The sequence below is a fragment of the Macrobrachium nipponense genome, chromosome 26, assembly GCF_015104395.2.
Source record: "Macrobrachium nipponense isolate FS-2020 chromosome 26, ASM1510439v2, whole genome shotgun sequence".
In the NCBI taxonomy this organism is placed as follows: Eukaryota; Metazoa; Arthropoda; class Malacostraca; order Decapoda; family Palaemonidae; genus Macrobrachium; species Macrobrachium nipponense.
The window spans coordinates 43,080,468-43,101,969 of NC_087215.1; the positions used below are offsets into that span (position 1 = coordinate 43,080,468).

Sequence of the window (21,502 nt, forward strand, 5' to 3'; positions counted from 1 at the left end):
AGAACTCTGAACAAAGGAACAACATAGTGTTCTATTAATCTTTTATATTGAAGGGTTTTGTTACTCAAGAAATTATTCTAACGTTGCTTCTAAACCCCTTTAAAGTAATTAACAGTAATTGTTTTGTTTTTAGAGAATGTAAAGGTGCACTAGTTTATGTGAATCATGGCTGAATTTAACATATGACAGTAAAGATTTAGGTAGACACTGCAGTTCAAAATGAGTTTTGACCTGCAGAGGAAGAATGTGATGTAGCATTGTAATTATGTTAATACTTAGTAATTAAGCTGTAGTAAGAATTACATATAGTTCAAAAATAAAACTAAGCAGAATACACTCAAATAAAATTTTGTCCTCTAAGGGACTTATTGATATAAACCAGGCTTAGCAATGGTTAAGCAATCTTGTCATAGCAGATGAAATTAATATTGTGTAAGAGCTCAAATACTTGTTAAATAGAAAGTCATTGACTCAACTCTAGCAAAAAGAATAGTATGCAAAGACCCTCCTGTGATATGAGAGCAGTCTCCATACAGGGATGGATAAGCACAAGTCTAAGAAGGCTTGCGTAGGAAAAAAAATCACATTTTCATCCAAGAATAAAAGCCACTCATTCTTCAGTAGTATATTAAGATCAATGGAGGTATGAAGAATTAGTTCTAGAAGCTTTAGATTTATACTTTCTGATTAAAGATAACACCCTGATCCATATTAATAGTACCTCTCAAGATTAAACATGGTTAAGATTGAGTTGAAAAAGTGGTAAGTAAAGGCAAAGTTTCACAAAAACTGGAATTGCATACATTGATAGATAGAGAGGGAGATTTGTAAATTGATAAAAATGGAGGTAAATTACAATTATCTCTTGCTGAGAAATTGGTACATATCCATCAGTTTACTTATTTTAATTTATTACATTTTTTTGTGATTTTGAGCCTATCTTTTTGGTATAAACCAGTGGGTGAATGTATGCTGGAGCCACCACTGTAGCAGGAGATCTGGGAAAAGACGCTTTAGGACAGTTAGGACTTTGAAAGGGGATGCCATTTTGTCTTATTGGCTGAAATAGTATATCCTTGGGAACAGTTACTGGAAGAGGCAACATAACTTGAATGTTGACAGAAACAGGCAGAGCTGGAGTAGGAGGCTCATCTTTATCTACCAGGGTATTGGGAAACAGAAACACTTGTCCAGTATAATAGAAGCTGACAAGAATATCTGTATAATTGGTGCAGCATACAAGGAAGCATTAGAACGGCTTCGAGCTGATATTGGAGGCAAAGAAGGCACTCTTGAAGAAGGAAGTGCCGAAAATAAGTTTTGTTACTACTATGAAGTATATTTTGATAAACTCATTAGTCATAAATAATCATAAGGGTGCAGCTGGAAGTCATAAGCAAAAAATTAGTTTATATATATTTTTTCTAGCTTCATCAGTTTGATAAATTGTAATAGCTTAAATGAAGGGGGCCGGCCATGTAACAATTCCTGGAGCTTCATATGGCAATTGAGAATACAGTGGACCCCCTGTATTTGCTTTCTTCGGATTCGCGGACTCACACATTCGTGGATTTCTCTCGGGAACGTTTCCCCGCATTATTTGCTGAAAATTCACACATGCGCCAATATTTTTCTATGAGAAATATCCACAAATTCCTGGGTTTTTTATCAATTTCATCATAAAATGCACTTTTTGTGATAAAACTATTAAAAAAACAAGTATAAAAATTTGTAGTGGGTTTTTCTTGAGTTCTAACTAACAAAATAGGCTGTTTTTAGCATTTTTATAGGGGTTTCAAACATTTCGTCAAAATTTCCCTTGCTTTCGTAGTTACAGGGTAATTAGTAAACGTAACTCAATAAGCCATAAACATTGATCCGTACAAGAAAATTCAATATTTCTGCTGTTATCGTAAAGAAATTGTGAGCAATGGCATCTGTAGAGATTCCATGAGTCGCAGAAGGGAAGTCAGTCAGCTACCAAGTTTTCAGTGCGAGCACAAACCCCAGGTAGTCTACACGTTTGAGTTTCACCTCTGACATTCGCTTGCTTTTACATACAGTGGGGCCTCGCTGAGTCACGGATTAGCAATCGTGGATTCAGTTAATCACGGGTTTTTCCTTCGACCACTTTTCAGTCTATAGTATCTCTGGTATGAATCCCAGCATCACAGGCTTGTCCATGGTAGGTTAAGCCTCGTCTGGTTCCGATGACCAGCAAATGCATTAACATAGTCACATTATGATATTAACTGACAATAAAGGTGATAAAACCATTCTCACCTTATATATTATTGACATATCTTCATAATATATAGCCTATTCATGGAATAATTCCACATCATTGACATCAACTTGTAGTTGAGTGGCCAGCAGAAATGTAAACATTGAGTTACACTTCACAGCGACCTTTGTCATTCTTAACATTTTTAGAAATGTTAATAGTAGTAGTGTTATTACAGTAGCAATAACATTTAGGAAAACATTAATTTTCAATTTGAACTTCATTATTGTTTTGGTATGTAACGTAATCAACTTCTCTGAACACTGCAGTCATACAAACAATAATTGTCATAGATTATCATATTGTTGTTTTGCGATCGGCGACGAAACGTAAACGAAATAAACTTTTTTTTAAAAAATTTTTTTACCTTGTATATTATTGTCATATATTCATAATAAAATGCATATCTTATATATTATTGGCTTATCTTCATACTAAAAAGCTTCTTCAAGGAATAATTCGTTGGGGAATGCATTTTTCAAAAGACAAAAATACACTACAAGTTTACAGTATGCACTGATTACTTTATTTTGATGTGATTACATTAATATTACAGTATGGTACTGTGAACGGCAGTACAGTAACTATTTTTTATCATAAATGTATATTCATTCACAACAAAAAAAATAAGTATGATCACCATGACATCACCAAACCTACAGTCTCATTCGTACATACTATTTTTACATAATGTGATAGTGGTTACACCGTTCTACAAACTACATTGTATTTTACATAAGTATCCTCTAAACTCTATCATAAAATCATTTACTTCTTTTTTTTTTTTGAGCCCAAATACTATATCCCGGAAAATAACAAAATCGTGAATTTTATATAGAGCAAGATTCACTAATTACTGTGTTTTCTTCTTTTTTTTCATGACTAAATGCATTTTTAGGATAAACTCATTTACACATTTTCAAATACTATGAATGTAAAAATAGCAAAATCTCTCTCTCTCTTTCTCTCTCATCACTTACAGAAAAAATTACAGAAAAAACTATAATACTGATCTATTATTGTCGTAATAAAAGAACATGATGGTCCCCGACATTTGTAGGTACAAATGTGTTGCCATATTTTTATTCTTTCTGTGATTTACGAAACTGTGCTTCAATACAACTTTTATAGTTGACTCTATGATTATCACATATTATAACAGTATACAAGGGAATATCTTATCACTATCAATGTTTCATTCTTATCACCATAAAATATTTAAAAATACAAATTTCATTGTTATTCTCGAGCTAAGCTAGTCAAGTTACTCTCGTCCCAAGCAGCTCTCTCAAGCTATTCAACAATTACTCTCCTAGCTGCTTCTCTCTCTCTCTCTCTCTCGCTGTCTCTCTCTCTCTCTCTCTCTCTCTCTTCTCTCTCATCTCAAGAAGTATGAATTACTGTAGCATAATATCATAAACTATTATGTACAAGTTATAAATAATAATAATAATTCCATTATCAATTAGTTTCTTTTAGCAACAATTGTTTTCCAAAATAATTCTTTCGGTAATAAACGTCCATCAGCTGATTCTAAACGTAAACAAAAGACAAAAATAGATTTTTATTGCTGTATTTTACTGTTTATACAATGACATTATAGTTGGGTGCTGTAATCATTACAGTAAATCATGTTTTTTATCATAAATATGTTCATTCACGAAATAGATATACTATGTACTTTTAGTTTGGTGCAGCAGCCAAATCGTGAAAATAGAAAGGAATTGTTAGGTAATATACTTTTGTTTGCTGATCTGATGAAGGGGAAATTGAAGATAGGAGAGAATAACTTTGAAACTGTCTTGAATTTAGTTTAAGGTGATAGTTGAAGACGGGTTACTTATTAAAGTAGGCAGTTCGAGTTTCACCTCTGACATTCTCTTGCATTTACGTTTGTTTATCTTTGTTTTGGCAAGAATTTCATCATGCCAAAGAGGAAAATACAAGGAAAACATCTCGCTAACATACAGAAGAAGAAAATTTGCTGTAATAAGCCAAGTTAGAGAGAGAGAGAGAATACGCAGGAAGGAGTGCCCCGTCTTGCCTGACGCAGTGCCCCAGGCTATGATATATGAGCAAAGAGATCATCATTTATGATTAAATTATGATAAATAACATAGTTTTGGTTTATTAATACACAAAAAAGAAATATACTATAAAAATACGAAGGAAAACTTTGAACGCCCGTACATATTTCAAAACTATACTTATTTACCTTCAAAATCTATCTTCTCACTTAGTTTTAAAGCTATAACATTGGAATTTGGTAAATAACTCAGAAAGACAATATAGAACAATCAAATCAAGCCTTTTTTTTCCAATTTTTGTTTCATCTTTTTTTTTATAAATTTTTTTCCTGATTTATAGGGTTTTATTTTTTTTACCACAATGAAAAATTCATATCTAGCAAAAAAGTTACTTTTAGAAAAAAAAAACTCCTCATTTGATTGGAGGTCTACTTCAGGTCTATATATATGGTAGTAATCCCAGATCTTAATATTAAATATCAAGGGAGGAGATAGAATTTGAAAAATGGTTATTTTCGGGATAAATCGCCCTGGCGTCACAAAACCGAAGGTCAGAGGCAAAAATCATTTGTGGTTTTGGAGATGTCCCAAGTCACCTTATTAAGTGGTATGAATATCAAAGTCCTGTCCTTAAAAAATGGCATTAGCCGGCCAGCCCCCTTAATGCTCATACTCAAGTCATATTGTTTCGTTGTGGTATATCATCCCTTCCCCCTTTCTGTGCCAACCTCAATTAGTAAGAGGTTGGGAGGGATGATGACACCAAAACTTCATGATTATGTAATTTGTCTGTGGATAAATGTTTTATGGAACTGTATTACTAAGCTTGCGCTCATCTGCAAAGTTAGTATGTTAACATAAAAATTTTTAGTATCTACTTACCTTGGGAGACAACACACTAGAAACTTTATTAAAAATCACTCTTTTGCTGGAATTTTCACCAATTCACAAATGTCTTCTATGTACCTTATCTTTAAATTCATCTCTAATTTGCTTGTTTTCCTAGACGAACACTTTATTCATAAATTACTGTATTTTTCCATATTGTGTTTGCGACTAAAATCAGATTTTTATGATCAAAATTATGTACAGTGTACTTATACTGTACTTCTGTATCTGTATTTAGAGGGGAATTTGCATTCCTGCGGATTTTACATTTCTCAAGCGGGGTCTGGAACCTATCCCCACGAAAAAGTGGGGTGAGCAATGTATGATGCCAATTTTGTATATGTGACTTACCCAGTAATTATATAGCTTCGAGTTTCCTACACAAAAGCGGCCTAAATTCAAATTTCCCTGGTAGCACTTCACTGGCTCCGTGTAGGTATACAGTGCCGGCCCCCTACGGTAATACTAGGAACGACTTAGCTAATCACGTCATCCTTTTTTCTGCTGCGCTCAATGAAACGTCGAGTGCTTACAGCAGCATGTTCTTGTTTTCTGGTTTTATCACCAGATTTCGGTAGTGATACAACCACCGAAATGCATTCACAGCCTTCAAGCAGGATGAGTCATGTCTTTTGTTTATTTTGTTCAGATTAACATCTATTTTAGCTGGATACTTGCTGTCTCCGGAAATAATAACGGCCTTATAATAGTTCTTGAACGGATCACTATTCAACTAGATCAAATATTTTTACATATAGCTTTTTACTTACTGTGCTAAACGTAAGTCGTCGGTTAAGAATTGCGTTTACTAACTAATCTAGATGTTAGTCATTCCTTTAGGCCAAACTTTAATTTTTTTAATTTGTTCACTGGCCATGAGCTATTAGCAAGACACCACGCTGGTAACAGCTACCTTAGAACAATCCTTTTACACTTGTGATTGTTCACCTGACATAGGCTATTCTCAAGGCGAAGGTAATGATTACCTTAAAGTAATTTCAGAATGTTATCCATTCTTTTATCCCAAAATCTTTGCATTTATTTACTTTCCGGGATTAGGATACATGTTAGTTGCCCGTTAATGATTACCTTTAAAGTAATGCTTGAACGTGCAGGAATGTTGCTCAACCTCCAACTCGCTTGTCAGACTGGAGCTCAGGCCACTTGAGTCAATTAGTGGGTTACAACCCAAGGATGTTGGCATGACATGGTGCGTAATTGGTTATTGCCTGAATTTTATTACTTTGAATCCCTGATAATTCTGATTATACTAGTGTTTTCTTTTTGAGTAATCGGTTATTTGTAAATATCCATTGGATTTGCTTTAAAACTAAATAAGTAAACTACTTGTCGATGAAAATTTATCTTTTTTCAGAATGTAAACGTATTTACATTTACGTTAATTTTCAATACATATCTGAATATATGAAATGCTATTTCATATATTTGTAAATACTTATTTTATTCCCATATCACTAATTAAGATTAAAAGCATAGTAATTTATTTACAATATTAAAGTGGAATTTGTTTTGTTACTTTCTACAAAACTGTACATGTACATTTTTGTGATTTTAAGGAAATAGAAATGCTAATTATAAATTTTTAGCATGCCTTTATTTCCTTTGAAGCCAGAATTTCATATAAAGTAGTTAATAATCTATTACTGATTGCTTATTTTCTTACAGTAATAAAGAAGTAACTGAAATCACCAGAGACGCTGTCATCAAGCCTCTAGTTTGTCCGAGCGTCATTTTGTTTTATTTAAATACAAAGACTGAATATAGGAAACGCTAATGTTATTTATGCATTTTTAGCATTCCTTCTTGCCTAGATACCAGAATTTCAAATATGGTAGATATATAATCGATTATGGATCAATTATTTGCATAAAGTAATAAGTAACTCAGATCTCCAGAGTTGTTGGCATCTTGTCTGTCTAGAAGCAAGAACCATGCTTCCAGCTTAATCAAAACACTAACTGTCCAATTGTCCACCCCTGGGTGCTCATTCGGGCGCCAGTGGCTGCCGAGCGCCCAGTGTCTCGGCTGCCAATGGCTGCCAAGCGCTGAGTTTTCGGGCACCAGTAGTAGCCGAGTGCCCAGTGTTTCAGGCGCCAGTGACTGCCGAGTGCCCATTGTTTGGGTCAGCATTGGCTTTCAAAGCCTATCATTAAAAATCTCACAGCATTTTAAAGTTGTCACAGAATGCCTCTACATTATAATTTTCAATAATCTTAAGTTAAATTGTGGTTCTTACCGTTTTCCTCACCAAATATAAGAGGCATTCTGTGACTACCTTAAAATCCGGTGAGATTTTTAATCATAGGCTAACTAGTGTCGACAGTTGTATCAATAGTTGGCTACAGTCACAACTATCGACACTGAAAACAAAACATTTGTAACCGAATAATGGTAAAAACCGTAGGTTATTCAAGTGAATCAGTAGTGATAACAACTTTTGATACTGTAAACAAAACAACTAATTACAGCAATTACCGTGGATTATTACCATAATTAGACATTAGGATGGGTGAGTTCTCACTTTCTTACAGGAGTAGGATCTCTATCCGTAATTCTAAAAACCGAAAAAGTATATAAGCCTAAACAAATATTTTTGGGAGAAAATTATAATTTGAAAAAGTTAAAACGTATTTTACAGAATATAAGCATTGTCTTCATATTATGCCATTTGCATTCAATGTTGTTTACATTCTCAAAATCCCGGCTAATTGATCTATGGATATCTTCATTGCCATTACACTTGGCTGGTAGAAGATAAGTGTAATTTCACTAGGTTTGAACATAAAAGTTTGCCTCCCCCCCCCCCCCCCCCCCCCCCCCTTTTTTTTTTTATAGTGATGGCAAATGACGTCAGCAATCAGTCGTTTCAGTCGTTTCTCGATTTGGTTACTTATGTTTGTACTACAGGAGAGAGAGAGAGAGAGAGAGAGAGAGAGAGAGACTGTTCCTTCCATTAGCAAAAGTTGATAATATTTGTGTATTGAGAATAATGATCATTTTAATAAAACCTTGCCTTTACTGTGTCTAATCATATTGCATGTATTATTACCATATTATCGAATTATAATACAAACAGAATGATCTGCCATTTGCATTCTGGTTTTGTTTACATTCTTAAAATATCGGCTGATTTAATTTTACTGACATGATCACTGTCTTTAGATGCCGAATGGAACTTAATTTGTGAAAGAAAGCGGGGTTTAAGAATTGCAGCTACTTTATTTATAAACTTGGTATATTAAAAAAAAAAGTGCTACACATGTGTTTTTTGTCAGTTTCAGATTGCTTTTGCCTGCCAAAACTTTGCAGTGCTCATTATTCGTAATTCCCAGACTTGCTGGACTTCGAGCCTTGTTGTTTACTAAGGGGTAATATTTTCTTGCTAGTATTTTACAGTCATATTATGTAAAGGTTTTGCGATATTGATAGCTCCCCAATTATCCTTAATATCGAGATTCTTTCCAATTTGAAAGGAATAATTTTATGAGGATCTACTTCCAATGGGTATTACTCCACCAATAATGATGTCACAATATAGAACACAAAGTGCCGATGAAAAGTGCCCCTATTTTATAAGGATATTTTATGAGAAAAAATTTAATATCATAACACGTACTGAAAGAGATATTTGTTCATGAACCTTACCTGCCAGATATATATATAGCTGTATTCTCCGAAGTCCGACAGAATTTCAAAACTCCCGGCACACGCAGTGGTCGGCCAGCTGGTAGTACCCATTCCCGCCGCTGGGAGGCGGGCGTCAGGAACCATTCCATTTTCTGTCAGATATTTTCTGTCACCGGTGCAGCCAACAAGTGTTTTTCTGCACCTCCGTCATTGGATTTTGGAACTCTTTTGGTCACTTGAGTATCCCGATTGATTTTTTGGTTATTTGATTTGGATCGGTGGTTAGGCATACGCTAATTGTGGATTGGTTTTGAATTTGGCTTGATTTTTCCTTAAACTCGAGATGTCTGGATCTAGTTCGACTAGCGCCAGAGTATGTGGTGTGGAAGAATGCAAGGTGAGGCTACCGAAATCTTCGGTAGACCCTCATACAGTGTGCGCGAATTGTCGGAAACATGTTTGTGTGTTTGATGATCGCTGCAATGAATGTGAGAGTATGTCTGATTCTGCGTGGAAGGCGTATGAATCATATGTGTCTAAAATAGAAAGAGATAGGGTAAGAAGAGGGTGTAACGCAGTTACACATCCAGTGGAATTTATCCCTCCTAAACCTGTGATGCCTTCGGGCCCTACATTAGTGTCTGTGGAGGGTAATACCCTATCAATGATTCTTGAATCTTTGCGTAGCCTGAATCAAAAGTGCAAGCATTAGAAGGTGTTAATAGTGCAGTGGTGTGTAGTGATAATGCTCCGAGTGTTGCGGAAGGGGGGTCGGACAACCGATCTGACGTTCCTTCGGCAAGACCTGGGGGCGCTTCCCAGGCTTCCAAAGTTCGTAAACGGATCTTGAAAGAGTGCTTTTCGTCATCAGAATCGTCCTCCCCGCGCAGCGGTTGGAGCTTTCGGAAGCGATCGCGCCCTTTGAAGAGGACAAAGACGATAGATGTCGCACAAGCGGCCGCCGCCTTTGATTCCTCAGAGGAGGACGCTGCACATCCCTTAGCCCCTTCTGTTTTGCGGTCGTCTCCAGAACAATTCGAAGACTCTCCACCGAAAAAGAGAGCAAAGGTGCAAGGTGTCGCACAGCGACCGGCATCTTTGGTCTAAAGGAGAAAGACGCTTCACGTCCTTTCTCTTCTTCTGTGTTGCGATCGTCGCCGGAGAGGATGTCTTTTGACGACAATGCTTTTGAGCGCCCTGGTTGCGCTAAGGATATACCTGTGGCGGTTCATGTGAGAAGGAGGAGGGCTTCCCCTCGCCCCTCGTCTTCTCACAGGATCAGCCCTAAATCGAAGAAGATTGAGAATTTGCAACATCAAATTGCCTTATTAGTTGCAGAGAAAGAGGATAATTCACGTCACAGGAGGAAGGATGATAACTGCCAGTCAAGAGATCCAGGCAGTCTCCTTCTCATCGCCTCGCTTTTTTCTCCTGTTACCTCGCCTTCCAGATTTCGTGCACGAAGGTCTGCAGAGCACGACGTTAAGGCGGCAGCGAGACTTGACGCCAGGCCTGACGTTCGACTGGGCGCTCGGCTGGATGCCAAGCGTGACGCTCGGCAGGACTCTCGGCTGGACGCTCGGCTTGACGCCAGGCATGGCGCGCAGCTGGACGCACGACGTAATGTTTCTTCAGACATTCGCCGAAATTCGGAGGATAGTAATGAATCTCAAGAAGAAAACTTGTCGGAGGAATTAACTGAAGAGCAATCATCAGCAGTATCTTTCAGATTTTACCAGGTTTTGGTCCAATTGCTTTCGAACCTCCTTTTGAAGAGAAGTTTAACCTGAAGCCCCGCAGTCGCCTCCTTCACAATTGCTATCGTCTAAGGCTATCAAGACTCCAGGATTGTTGAAGATGGCTACTTCATTATCAACAAAAAGGGCTTTTAAGAAAATGCAGAATTGGATGGAGTCAAGAAAAGCCCGAAACAAGAACGCTTTCGCCCTACCCCCTTCAAGACTGACAGGTAAGGCAGGTCTTTGGTATGAGACAGGGGAGGAGATAGGTTTTAGAGCCCCCTCGTCGTCCCAAGGTGACTTCGCTACCTTGGTAGATGCACCGAAGAGATCCCTTTTGTTGACGACGGAAAGTGCCCTGGGACCCTTTCTGAGTGGTGGACCATCATATGAAGGGACTCTTCCGTACGATAGAAGTTTTTCAACTTTTTGGATTGGTGTTTAGGGGTCTTAGATAACCGTGGTCGCTGTAGTCCTGATTCGCTTAGCCTCGAGGAGCTGTCCAGCGTGCTTGCATGCATGGACAAGGCCGTCAGGGATGGTTCGGAGGAGTTGGCTTCGCACTTCTGCACTTCGATTTTGAAGAAGAGAGCGGCCTATTGTGGTTTTACTGCAAAGGCGGTCTCTATCTCTCAAAAGGCAGAATTGTTGTATGCGCCTCTTTCGAGCCATCTTTTCCTCAGGCTATGGTCAAAGATCTGGCTGTCAGTCTACAAGAGAAGGCTACCTAAGACCTCCTAGCTCAGTCTGCAAAACGTACGGTTGTTTTCTTCTACGTCGGCACGGGCGCAACCATTCAAGAAGCAGAAGCATTTTCGAGGTGGAGTTTCCTCGAGAACATCTTCTCAAGGAAGTACACGTTCCAGAGGCAGAGTCTCGGCTAAGATCAGAGGAAAGAAATGAACCAGATATCCTTCAGCCACCAGTAGGAGCCAGGCTTCGACTATTCTCAAAAGCTTGGATAGAAAGGAGGCGGAAAGCTGGTCGCTCAACGTCATCAAGCGGGGGTACAAGATTCTTTCTTGAAACCTCCCCCACTGTGCACGACACCCAAGGATTTATCCCCTATTTACCATCAGGAGAAGCAACAAATCCTTTTCGATCTGCTCGAGCAGATGTTGGAAAAGAGAGCGGTGGAACAGGCGTAGACCTGGAATCTCCAGCTTCTACAACAGGATATTCCTGGTGCCGAAACAGGCAGGAGGTTGGCGACCAGTCTTGGGAGTGTCAGTCTGAATCGGTTCGTACAGAAGCAGAAATTCAAGATGGAGACACCTCAGTCAGTTCTTGGGACCTTAAGACCAAACGATTGGATGGTTTCATTAGACCTTCAAGACGCGTATTTCCACGTCCCCATCCATCCACAGTCGATGAAGTATCTTCGGTTTGTCCTAAAAGGGACAGTTTATCAATTCAGGCGCTTTGCTTCGGATTGAGCACTGCCCTATGATCTTCACGACTTTAATGAAGAATGTGGCGAGGTGGCTTCATCTTGCAAATATCAGAGTCTCTATGTACCTGGACGACTGGCTCATTCGTGCCTCCACTCAAACGCGGTGTCTGAAGGATCTTCAAACAACTTTATCGTTGGTGAAGTCCCTGGGACTACTGTGAATTTCGCAAAAGTCACATCTGATTCCAACCCAATCCATCTTGTATCTGGGGATTCAGATGGATTTCAGTGGCTTTTCGAGCTTTTCCGTCCCAGGGACGTCGCAGCAATGTTTAGACAAAGTGGACAGCCTTCCTAGTGAAAGATTCGTGCTCGGTGAGGGAATGGATGAGCCTGCTGGGACCATTCATCGCTGGAGAAGTTTGTTTCCTTGGGGAGACTGCACCTCAGACAGCTACAATTTTTTCTCAAGGAAAATTGGAAAGAAAGCAAGAATCTGGATATGAGCTTAAAAATTTCAAGAGAGGTAAAACATCACTTAAAATGGTGGCTAGATCCAGTGAAGTTGTCGGAGGGCGTGTCTCTCAAGCTTCAGAGCCCCGACCTAGTGTTGTTCTCCGACGCGTCCACCACGGGTGGGGAGCAACATTATGGGGAAGAAGTGTCAGGCACCTGGAGAGGGGAACCGGGTGTCCTGGCACATAAACCTAAAGGAAATGACAGCCATCTTTTTAGCTCTCCAGTTTTTCCAAGAAAAAGTCTCTCATCGAATAGTCCAAGTCAACTCAGACAACACCACAGCTCTGGCGTACTTGAAGAAGCAGGGAGGAACACAGTCTCGGTCCCTTTTTGCACTGGCAAAGGAGATCTTGCTGTTGGCAAGGGCACTGGACGTCACGATCCTTACAAGGTTTGTAGCAGGAGTAGAGAACGTCCGGGCAGATCTCCTCAGCAGACGAGGTCAACTTCTGCCAACCGAGTGGACTCTGCATCAGGAGGTATGCCAAGAGCTGTGGGGGTTATGGGGACGTCCGCTAGTGGACATCTTTGCGACGTCCAGAACAAAGAGGCTTCCACTGTACTGCTCCCCAGTATCGACCCAGCGGCAGTGGCGATAGACGCACTTCTCTGGGACTGGACGGGGAGGGATGGAGCCTGTACGCCTTTCCTTTCCCCCGTTCAAGATACTAGGGGAAGTCATGAGAAAGTTTGCGGCGTCGGAAGGGACGAGAATGACTTTTTGATCGCCCCCGTTCTGGCCGGCGAGAGACTGGTTCACAGAGGTCATGGCCTTCGTAGTAGACTTCCCGAGGACTCTTCCAGTAAGGACAGATCTACTCAGACAGCCCCACTTCGAGAGTACCACAGAAATCTCTCCGCTCTGAGTCTGACTGCATTCAGACTATCCAAAAGTTTGGCCAGAGCGAGAGGCTTTTCTAGGTCAGTGGCGAAAGCTATCGCCAGTGCAAGAAGAGCTTCATCCAATGCAGTGTACCAATCGAAGTGGGCAGTCTTCAGGAGTTGGTGCAAGAAGAACAGCATTTCCTCCACCACGACCTCTGTGAGCCAGATTGCTGACTTCCTTTTATATCTGAGAAGGGATCTAAAACTTGCAGTCTCTACAATCAAGGGGTATAGGAGTGTGCTTTCAGTTGTCTTTAGCACAAGAGGCCTGGATTTGGCGGACAACAGAGACCTTCACGATCTCTTGAGATCTTTTGAAACAACGAAGGTTCAACAACCCAGGTTGCCGTCTTGGAACTTGGATGTAGTTCTGAAGTTTCTCATGTCCAGTCCATTCGAACCTATGCATACGGCTTCCCTGAAGGATGTTACTAGAAAAGCTATCTTCCTGACTGCTCTGGCGACGGACGAAGAGAGTCAGCGAGGTACAAGCGATTAGCAAATACGTGGGCTTTAAAGGTTATAACGCGGTTTGTTCCTTGAGCCCAACGTTCCTGGCAAAAAATGAAAATCCGTCCAACCCTTGGCCTAGGACCTTCGAAATTAAAGGGATGGCCGAAATCATTGGGCGTGAGCCAGAGAGAGTTCTGTGCCCTGTCAGGGCTCTAAAATTCTACCTACAGAAGACTAAGGATTGTAGAGGTCTTTCGGATAACTTGTGGTGTTCGGTAAGGAAGCCAAATTTACCAATGTCGAAGAATGCTTTGGCTTTTTTCTTGAGGGACACCATCAAGGAAGCGCATTCATCCTGTCAAGACAGTGATATGAAAATGTTGAAGGTGAATGCGCATGAAGTGAGGGCTATTTCTACGTCGGTAGCCTTCCAAAAGAACATGGCACTTAATGACATCTTGAATGCCACATTTTGGCTGTAGTAATTCAGTGTTTGCCTCTCACTACCTTCTCGGATGGTGAAGGAACTACATACTAGGAAACTGTTGCTCTTTGGGCCCTATGTCGCAGTCAGACACTATATTGGGTACAGAGAGTAGCACTCTTCCTATCATTTAGGAAATAATATGTTAGTTTGGACTTTTTAATTTTATTTCTTTTTATTTTTTATTTTTAGTTTATTATGCTTATTAGTGTTTAGTTTATTGTGGTCTTGGGTCGGCCGCCTTAGGCGGACTTCCCTCCATTAGCCTTGGTTATACGAAGTTTAACCAGATAGGCTAGGTCAGGTGGTAATGTTTTTGCTTCGCCCTCATAATAGGGTAAAATGTTTTTGTCACATTGTGGTCATGTACCCGTTGACAAATCATCTGGAGCGCACCAGCTATATAGGTCACGTCCTTGCTGGCACCTCCAGTGAAGCATTAACAGCATTCGGTGTCTAATCAACACCTATATGATCTGTCACATTGTGGTCACGCTCCCCGTGACTTCATTAGAGCGCCACCAGCTACAGGTCACGTCCTTGCTGGCACCTCTAGGAATGCATTACCCAAAAAATTGGAGGTCTATAATGTAGGATCTAGTTGTTTTGTGGTCACGCCCCCGTTGACAGATCCTCTAGAACTCAACAGCATCGCAGGTCACTACCTTGCTGGAGTCTCTAGTAAGGCAGAAGCAGACTTGGGTGACTGTACTCACGAAGTCAGCTATGCTAACAGGTAAGGAACCAAGATATCAATCATGTAAATGGAATTGTTTCCCAAAATCCGAGTCTGTCTCCCCCTTCCTCCAAAGGTGGGATTCAGCTATATATATATCTGGCAGGTAAGGTTCATGAACAAAATGATATTGTTATGATACAATAAAGTTTGTTCATACTTACCTGGCAGATATATATAATCAAAGTGCCCACCCACCTCCCCTCAGGAGACAGTGGCACTAGAAATATCTGACAGAAAATGGGAATGGTTCCTGACGCCCGCCTCCCAGCGGCGGGAATGGGTACTACCACCTGGCCGACCACTGCGTGTGCCGGGAGTTTTTGAAATTTCTGTCCGGACTTCGGAGAATACAGCTATATATATATCTGCCAAGGTAAGTATGAACAAACTTTATTGTATCATAACAATATCATTTTTAAAGTTATTTGGTATACTGTATTCCACTATTTTTATGGTTTGTTTACGGCTGCTCACAGCCAATAGCTAGTGACTTAACTTAGGGAATTTTTCTAAAGCTTATGATAACAAGACACAATTTGGCTCATTTTTAATATTTTATTAATTTCCTATAAGAATTAGACTTTATTTTCAATGTTTTATTATTAGCAACAATAATTATGCCTACCTCTTACAGCACATACTACGTTAGTGCCTAGCCTATGACGCTCAGTCAACCATCGTATTATGGCCGAATTGGTCGTATGTAGGGCAGTTATTTTACTACAGTATATATTTGAAAATGAAAAAAGTACGTCGAATGGTGTGTTTTTTAACAATGAACTTATTGAATTGTAATTTATGTGTATTTATGGGTAAATTTTTTTATAAAAAGGCAAGGTTAGGGTAATAATTGGTGGTCAAGAACAGATTAATCCATTTTCTGTTATTTCTTATGGGAAAAATTCATTCAGATCTTGACAAAAGGAAGCAGTCTCTTCCTTCAAGAGCGCAGCCCTTTCGGTCTAGACCGAGATCCTTCTGTTTCAGCGGAAGTACTCATTTTGCCTTGGAAGCAGACAAGAAAACCTCTACTAAAGGTTCCTCTCACAAATGAGGAGACTGTCCTCTGTGGCCACGTCAGAGCCAGACTTCTTTCATTTTGGGAAGTTTGGAAGAAAAGGGGAGCAGAAGCCTGGATAGTGAAAGTTCTGAAAAGAGGTTATAGCATCCCCTACATGCCTCCCTTGGTCAATATGCCAGTTGTCTAACTGCTTATTTGCAAGTCAGAGAGGTTTTTGGATGGGTAAAAAAATCAATATTTAGCTCCTCAGGCCGGGTAAACTTTGAGGTCGGCCAATTTACAAAAAAAAACACATCAATGGAAAGAGGAACATACGCAAATGCACATAGGTAAAGAAAATTTTTTTAATTTCCCTACCTTCCACGAGAAGTTGAAAATGACCATTTGCAGCCCCTTGTGGGGCTGCTTTTACACAACAATCATAAATTCTACCAACCCTTGGCTTATATGTTGAAAAATATTTTTGTAAATTGACTGAGAACGAAGATTCGGTAACTTTTTTTTAAGTTTTGTGTAATATGTCTTTGCACTTTTCTTTGCAAAATTACATTTACAACCGACATACTATCTTAAAAGATAGGAACAAAAACCAACAGCAACCCCTTGGTATATTTATGAACAAATTTACAAAAGGACGTCATGAGACAGAGACATAGTACATTCTCTTTTGAAGTCAGAAGCAGAACTTAAGTTGTGAGACACCAGATTCTTGATTTTAGCCAGTGTAAAAGTTGCCATTAGTGAATTTATTATACATTTTAATTTTTAGGTTACAGTTATACAACAAAGCTTGTTTAAGTGCCAATAATTGCATTCTGCCTGTTGGAAATCATGCAAATATTAGTTTTGCAGGTTAATATGAGACAAATTTTTTCAATTTAAAATAAATTTTTGAATGCTTACCTGCAGAACTAACAGACACCCTTCATCCTCCCCACTTCTCTTCATAGGCCAATCGATGCACTTGGCTTTAAGAAGAAATGGATTGGTGTTGGTGGGAGCTCCATCGCTCCCCCAATGGTGGGTGGGGGAATCGGATCGTTTTGACTTTTATAACAACCAGGAATGAGCATTTGGCTTGTTGCCTAGTAAATTCCACATATATATGTATTTAAGGATATATGTGTAGTAGACATATATATACAGTATTTTAATGTGTATTGAATGCTTTTGTGCTCATTGACCTAATGGTCAGTGAGCACAAATGGTTCCAGTCCAATTCTTGATGTATTTTTCCTCTTGGAACTTTGCATTTTTTACACTATGACCAAAAGCTCCATTGTTCCTGAAGGTCCTTTTTGACTGCATAGCATCTGTATCTCTGTGTTTCCAACCTAATTTGCCATTTAGTCTGTGTTTACAGTACAGGTACTCCTTATTTAATGACGGGGTTCCGTTCATCAACCATGTCGTTAAATGAAATTCGTTGTTAAACGCGTTATTCTCTATTTCGATTAATAGCATCAATTTTCAGACACACATTATACACGGAACTAGTTTCCAACATAGTCTACTATTTGGCAAAGTTCTGACTGCTTTTTATAATTTTATTACTTATATATTTTAGCTTCATCGTTTTATAACTTCCTAATGTATAATTTGCTTTAAAATAGTATACTTTATTTTACACATTTAGCCTACATTCGCGAGTTAGCCTACTAGTAAGTCAATACAGTACTAAGTCAATACAATGCTAAACTCTTCTCAAAATCTGCACATTATTTAGCACGGACTTTCATATTCTAAATTTGGTATTTCATAATTATCGGTATTAGTTTCTTCCTCATTTATTTTTATTGTAGAGGGTAGTGAGATGAAAAGAATAATGAATGAATTTCAGCAATCACGGGGCATTTGAATGTCGCCGTCAAAATGTAAACAAAGCACAACACCATCTATTGAGGAAAGTGAATACTATACTATTTTCTATGGGGATCAGCATTTTCTAGCATTGATGAAGATTTTCGCTTGCACTTCTTACCTCTAGTATAATCTGATCTCATGTTAGACTCATTGGGCTGGTAAATCTTAACTTTATTATAATAATAATAATAATAATAATAATGGGTGACATATCGAATATGTACGTAAATACACAGTTTTATAAAAAATTATCAAACTGTATTACGTATAAGTCTTTCAAGCATACTAAGAGTAAGGAATTCTTGCATGCCAAATGTCTCATTGTTTTGATTAAAAGGTATGACTTGGTAGAGACTTCTCATGTGTAATATTTAAAAAAATATATTTTCAAGTTAATATAAAAACATATTTGACATCACACATTTTCTTTTCATTACTAAGAATTATTCTCACTTAAACAAGGAGATATGGCATAATTTTTGCTGTCTTGAAGTTGCAAACATGTGGCGCCACTCGTTCGGCCGCACAACAAACTAATGGTGGCTGAATCAAGCCAACGAGGGAAGTTCCCAGACCATAGAATGCCAACTTTAAGAGGTTCACAGACCATAGAATGCCAACTTTAAGAGGTTCAACTGTATGTATAGCTTTTCTTTACAAAGTATATTAAAGCCTTATTTATTGTCTTAGCCATAGTTATTAAGGTTTTCAAAACCTAGGCTAGGCAAGATCATTGGCATTGAATAGGGTTTCTCTTGGCTACCATTGGCAATGTTTTTTCATTTTATGGTTTTTTTCTCTCTTCATGTTGCCATCATAACTCTTGAGTTGTTGTAAAACGAGTACGCCGTTAAATGAGAAGTACCTGTAATGTGTTTGTAATGAAACAAAAATAGTATTTTAAAAGCAAATTTTATTTATGCAGTACAGAGTCTTGACTTTTATCTGAACTGCCCTCCCCAACACATTGGCTCTACTGTAGCTGAATCAAACTGCACAAAGAATGATTCAGTTAACTCTTGGGGACCAAGGGTCCAGATTTGCTTTGGTTAAGCAACCTGATCCTTTTCTTCTACAAGTTAATTGGCATGTTGGCTTTCAGGCACAACTTACAGATAGACTAGTAAATGAAGTTTGTATTGAAAAAATGAATTTCAGAAAAAATGTTTAGATCCTACGAAAGCTGATGAATAAGATGTATCAAAGCTTGGTTTTTATACCACCATACATAAGCTGTAAATAATGTACAGTTGCATGAAATTTCTTTATCTGCTGAAATTTTTGGAAGATTGTAGTTTTCATCTACTTATCTTGAATACTGTTCACTTGTTTCATCTACTTATCTGAATACTGTTCACTTGAATTCCATTTAAACCATGGTTTTGCGTACTGTATTTATTACAGCATAATAATTGTTGTTAAAGCTTTTAATCAGAGTGGTCATTCTGTACATTCGTAAATCTTGTTGACAAGATATCCGCTTGGATTTGTATATATGCAACTTTTATACAAGTCCTCTTGAACTGTGTTTAGTTGCTGCCTAATTTTCCACCATTTTACCTATCATAGAGAATTAAAGTCAAGACAGTTTCAGAACTAGTGTGCATTGTTTAACCAATCTTAGTGATATTTATATAATTGTTACTGCATGGTTATTTGTCTTTTAGTATTATAAACACTAACCAATTTCCCATTTCACTCCTACAGTCAACCGGTTACATACAAAACTTTCCGAATGTACAGAGTTCTTGGCAAAGGAGGATTTGGTGAAGTATGTGCATGCCAAGTAAGAGCAACAGGGAAGATGTACGCTTGCAAAAAGTTAGAAAAAAAGAGAATAAAGAAGAGAAAAGGAGAAGCGATGGTGCTTATTGAGAAACAAATTCTCCAGAAAATAAATTCCAGATTTGTAGTAAGTACATAGGTAGTTTGAAAAGTTAAAAGTTTCATTTAGTTTTGTGGCCTTTTTATAATTTTTTTCTGATGAATTATTTTTTTATCTATTAGATATTTTCCAATTTGATTAGTATATCTGTCCAATTTTAAAACATTAGTTTGCCCATTTTAACAGTTTGTCTATTTTTATGTCCAGAAAAGTTGGAATCTTAATTTTCCTTGTTTAAATGTACTGTTGTATATTATCCTTGTTAATGACATTGTCAAAAAGTTTGGGAAGAAAGGTCACATACCTGTCCTTCATTCCATGTTGACCTGTTTCTGGATATTTTTTTTATTTCTTTTTAAGGTCATAAAGTTTTTCATAATTATCATTATTATTATTATTATTATTATTATTATTATTATTATTATTATTATTATTATAATTACAAATCTGAACCCTATTCACATGGAACAAGCATATAAGCCATCAACTTGAAATTCAAGCTTCCAAAGATTATGGAGTTCATTGGAAAGAAATCACAGAAGATAATAAGAAATATGGAAAGAAGAGATCAGTCTACAAGAGATAAATAGTAGATAAAGGGTTAAAAATATAAATGAATTATTATAGTACAAGGTGAATTGTTTTAGGATAGTAATGCATTGCATCTTTGCTTGAACGTTTGAGGTTCTAATTGCAAAACATCCTCAGGGAGAGAGACTGTTCCACAGTCCAACGGTGTGAGGAATAAAAGACCTTTGGAGTTAAGAAGTTCGACATTGTGCACAGTTACGACATAATGATGCCGCTGTTCTGCAACTCTGGTCGCTCTCGGCAGGAAAAGAGGATCAGTGATCAATTGTAATAGTGAAAGTTCTTGATTAAAAATTTATATAAAAAATTACAAATGATAGACTATCCATTGGTGATTCAAGTCATAACTGCTAATGTTAGGACACACAAACTTACCACCACAAACCCCTATGTAAGAGAGTCATTTCTCTTGCATAAGGAGGCATCCATAATGGAGAACAGTATTCTAGTAAAAGAAGGACAAATTACCTAAAACTGTTTGCATTAACTTTATCATTGTTATGAAGATAGTCACCTCTCAATTAACAGTAGTGTCCGTTTGATGTATTTCAACCATCGTACGATAATAAACAATTACCATAGTTATGTTATAAACGACGTTATAACTGCAGATAAAATAGAGAGAAAATCAATTTAATCAAAACTACTGGGCTTGAAGCAACAAATTTTATTGTTGTTTTCACACAAATAAAAGGTAAATAACGTAAAGCTCGTATTATGATGAAATCAAGTGAAAATAGCAAACAGAATCCAGTAATTTTTTTTTTTTTTTTTTTTTTTTTTTTTTTTTTTTTTTTTTTTAATACACAATAAACATGCACCCTATGCAATCTGTTAACGAAAAAATAATTTAATTCACAACGAGACTTATTCAAGCCATATTTTGACTTAAAAATTTGTCACATAACAATAAATGACCTTGTCTCATATAAGTAAAGTATCTAGATATTCGCACAGAACTGAGTTAAATAGGCGAAATAAACTCATATTTACCATCAGCTGATTTCCAAACCAAAACATTGACTATGTTATTTTATAACTCACTAATATGAGAATACAATATTATTGGATACAGTGAAGTAA

At 37.9% G+C, this 21,502-nt stretch overlaps 1 protein-coding gene across 3 annotated transcripts in view; it reads left to right on the forward strand.

The window, feature by feature from the left end:
- LOC135200237 (G protein-coupled receptor kinase 2-like) overlaps nt 1-21,502 on the forward strand; it is a 425,751-nt gene that overhangs the window by 138,430 nt on the left and 265,819 nt on the right. For all 3 annotated transcript variants that reach the window (XM_064228686.1, XM_064228685.1, XM_064228687.1), the window contains exon 6: nt 19,651-19,855. In XM_064228686.1, coding sequence (XP_064084756.1) covers nt 19,651-19,855 — 205 coding nt within the window. The remainder of the gene's footprint in view (nt 1-19,650; nt 19,856-21,502) is intronic.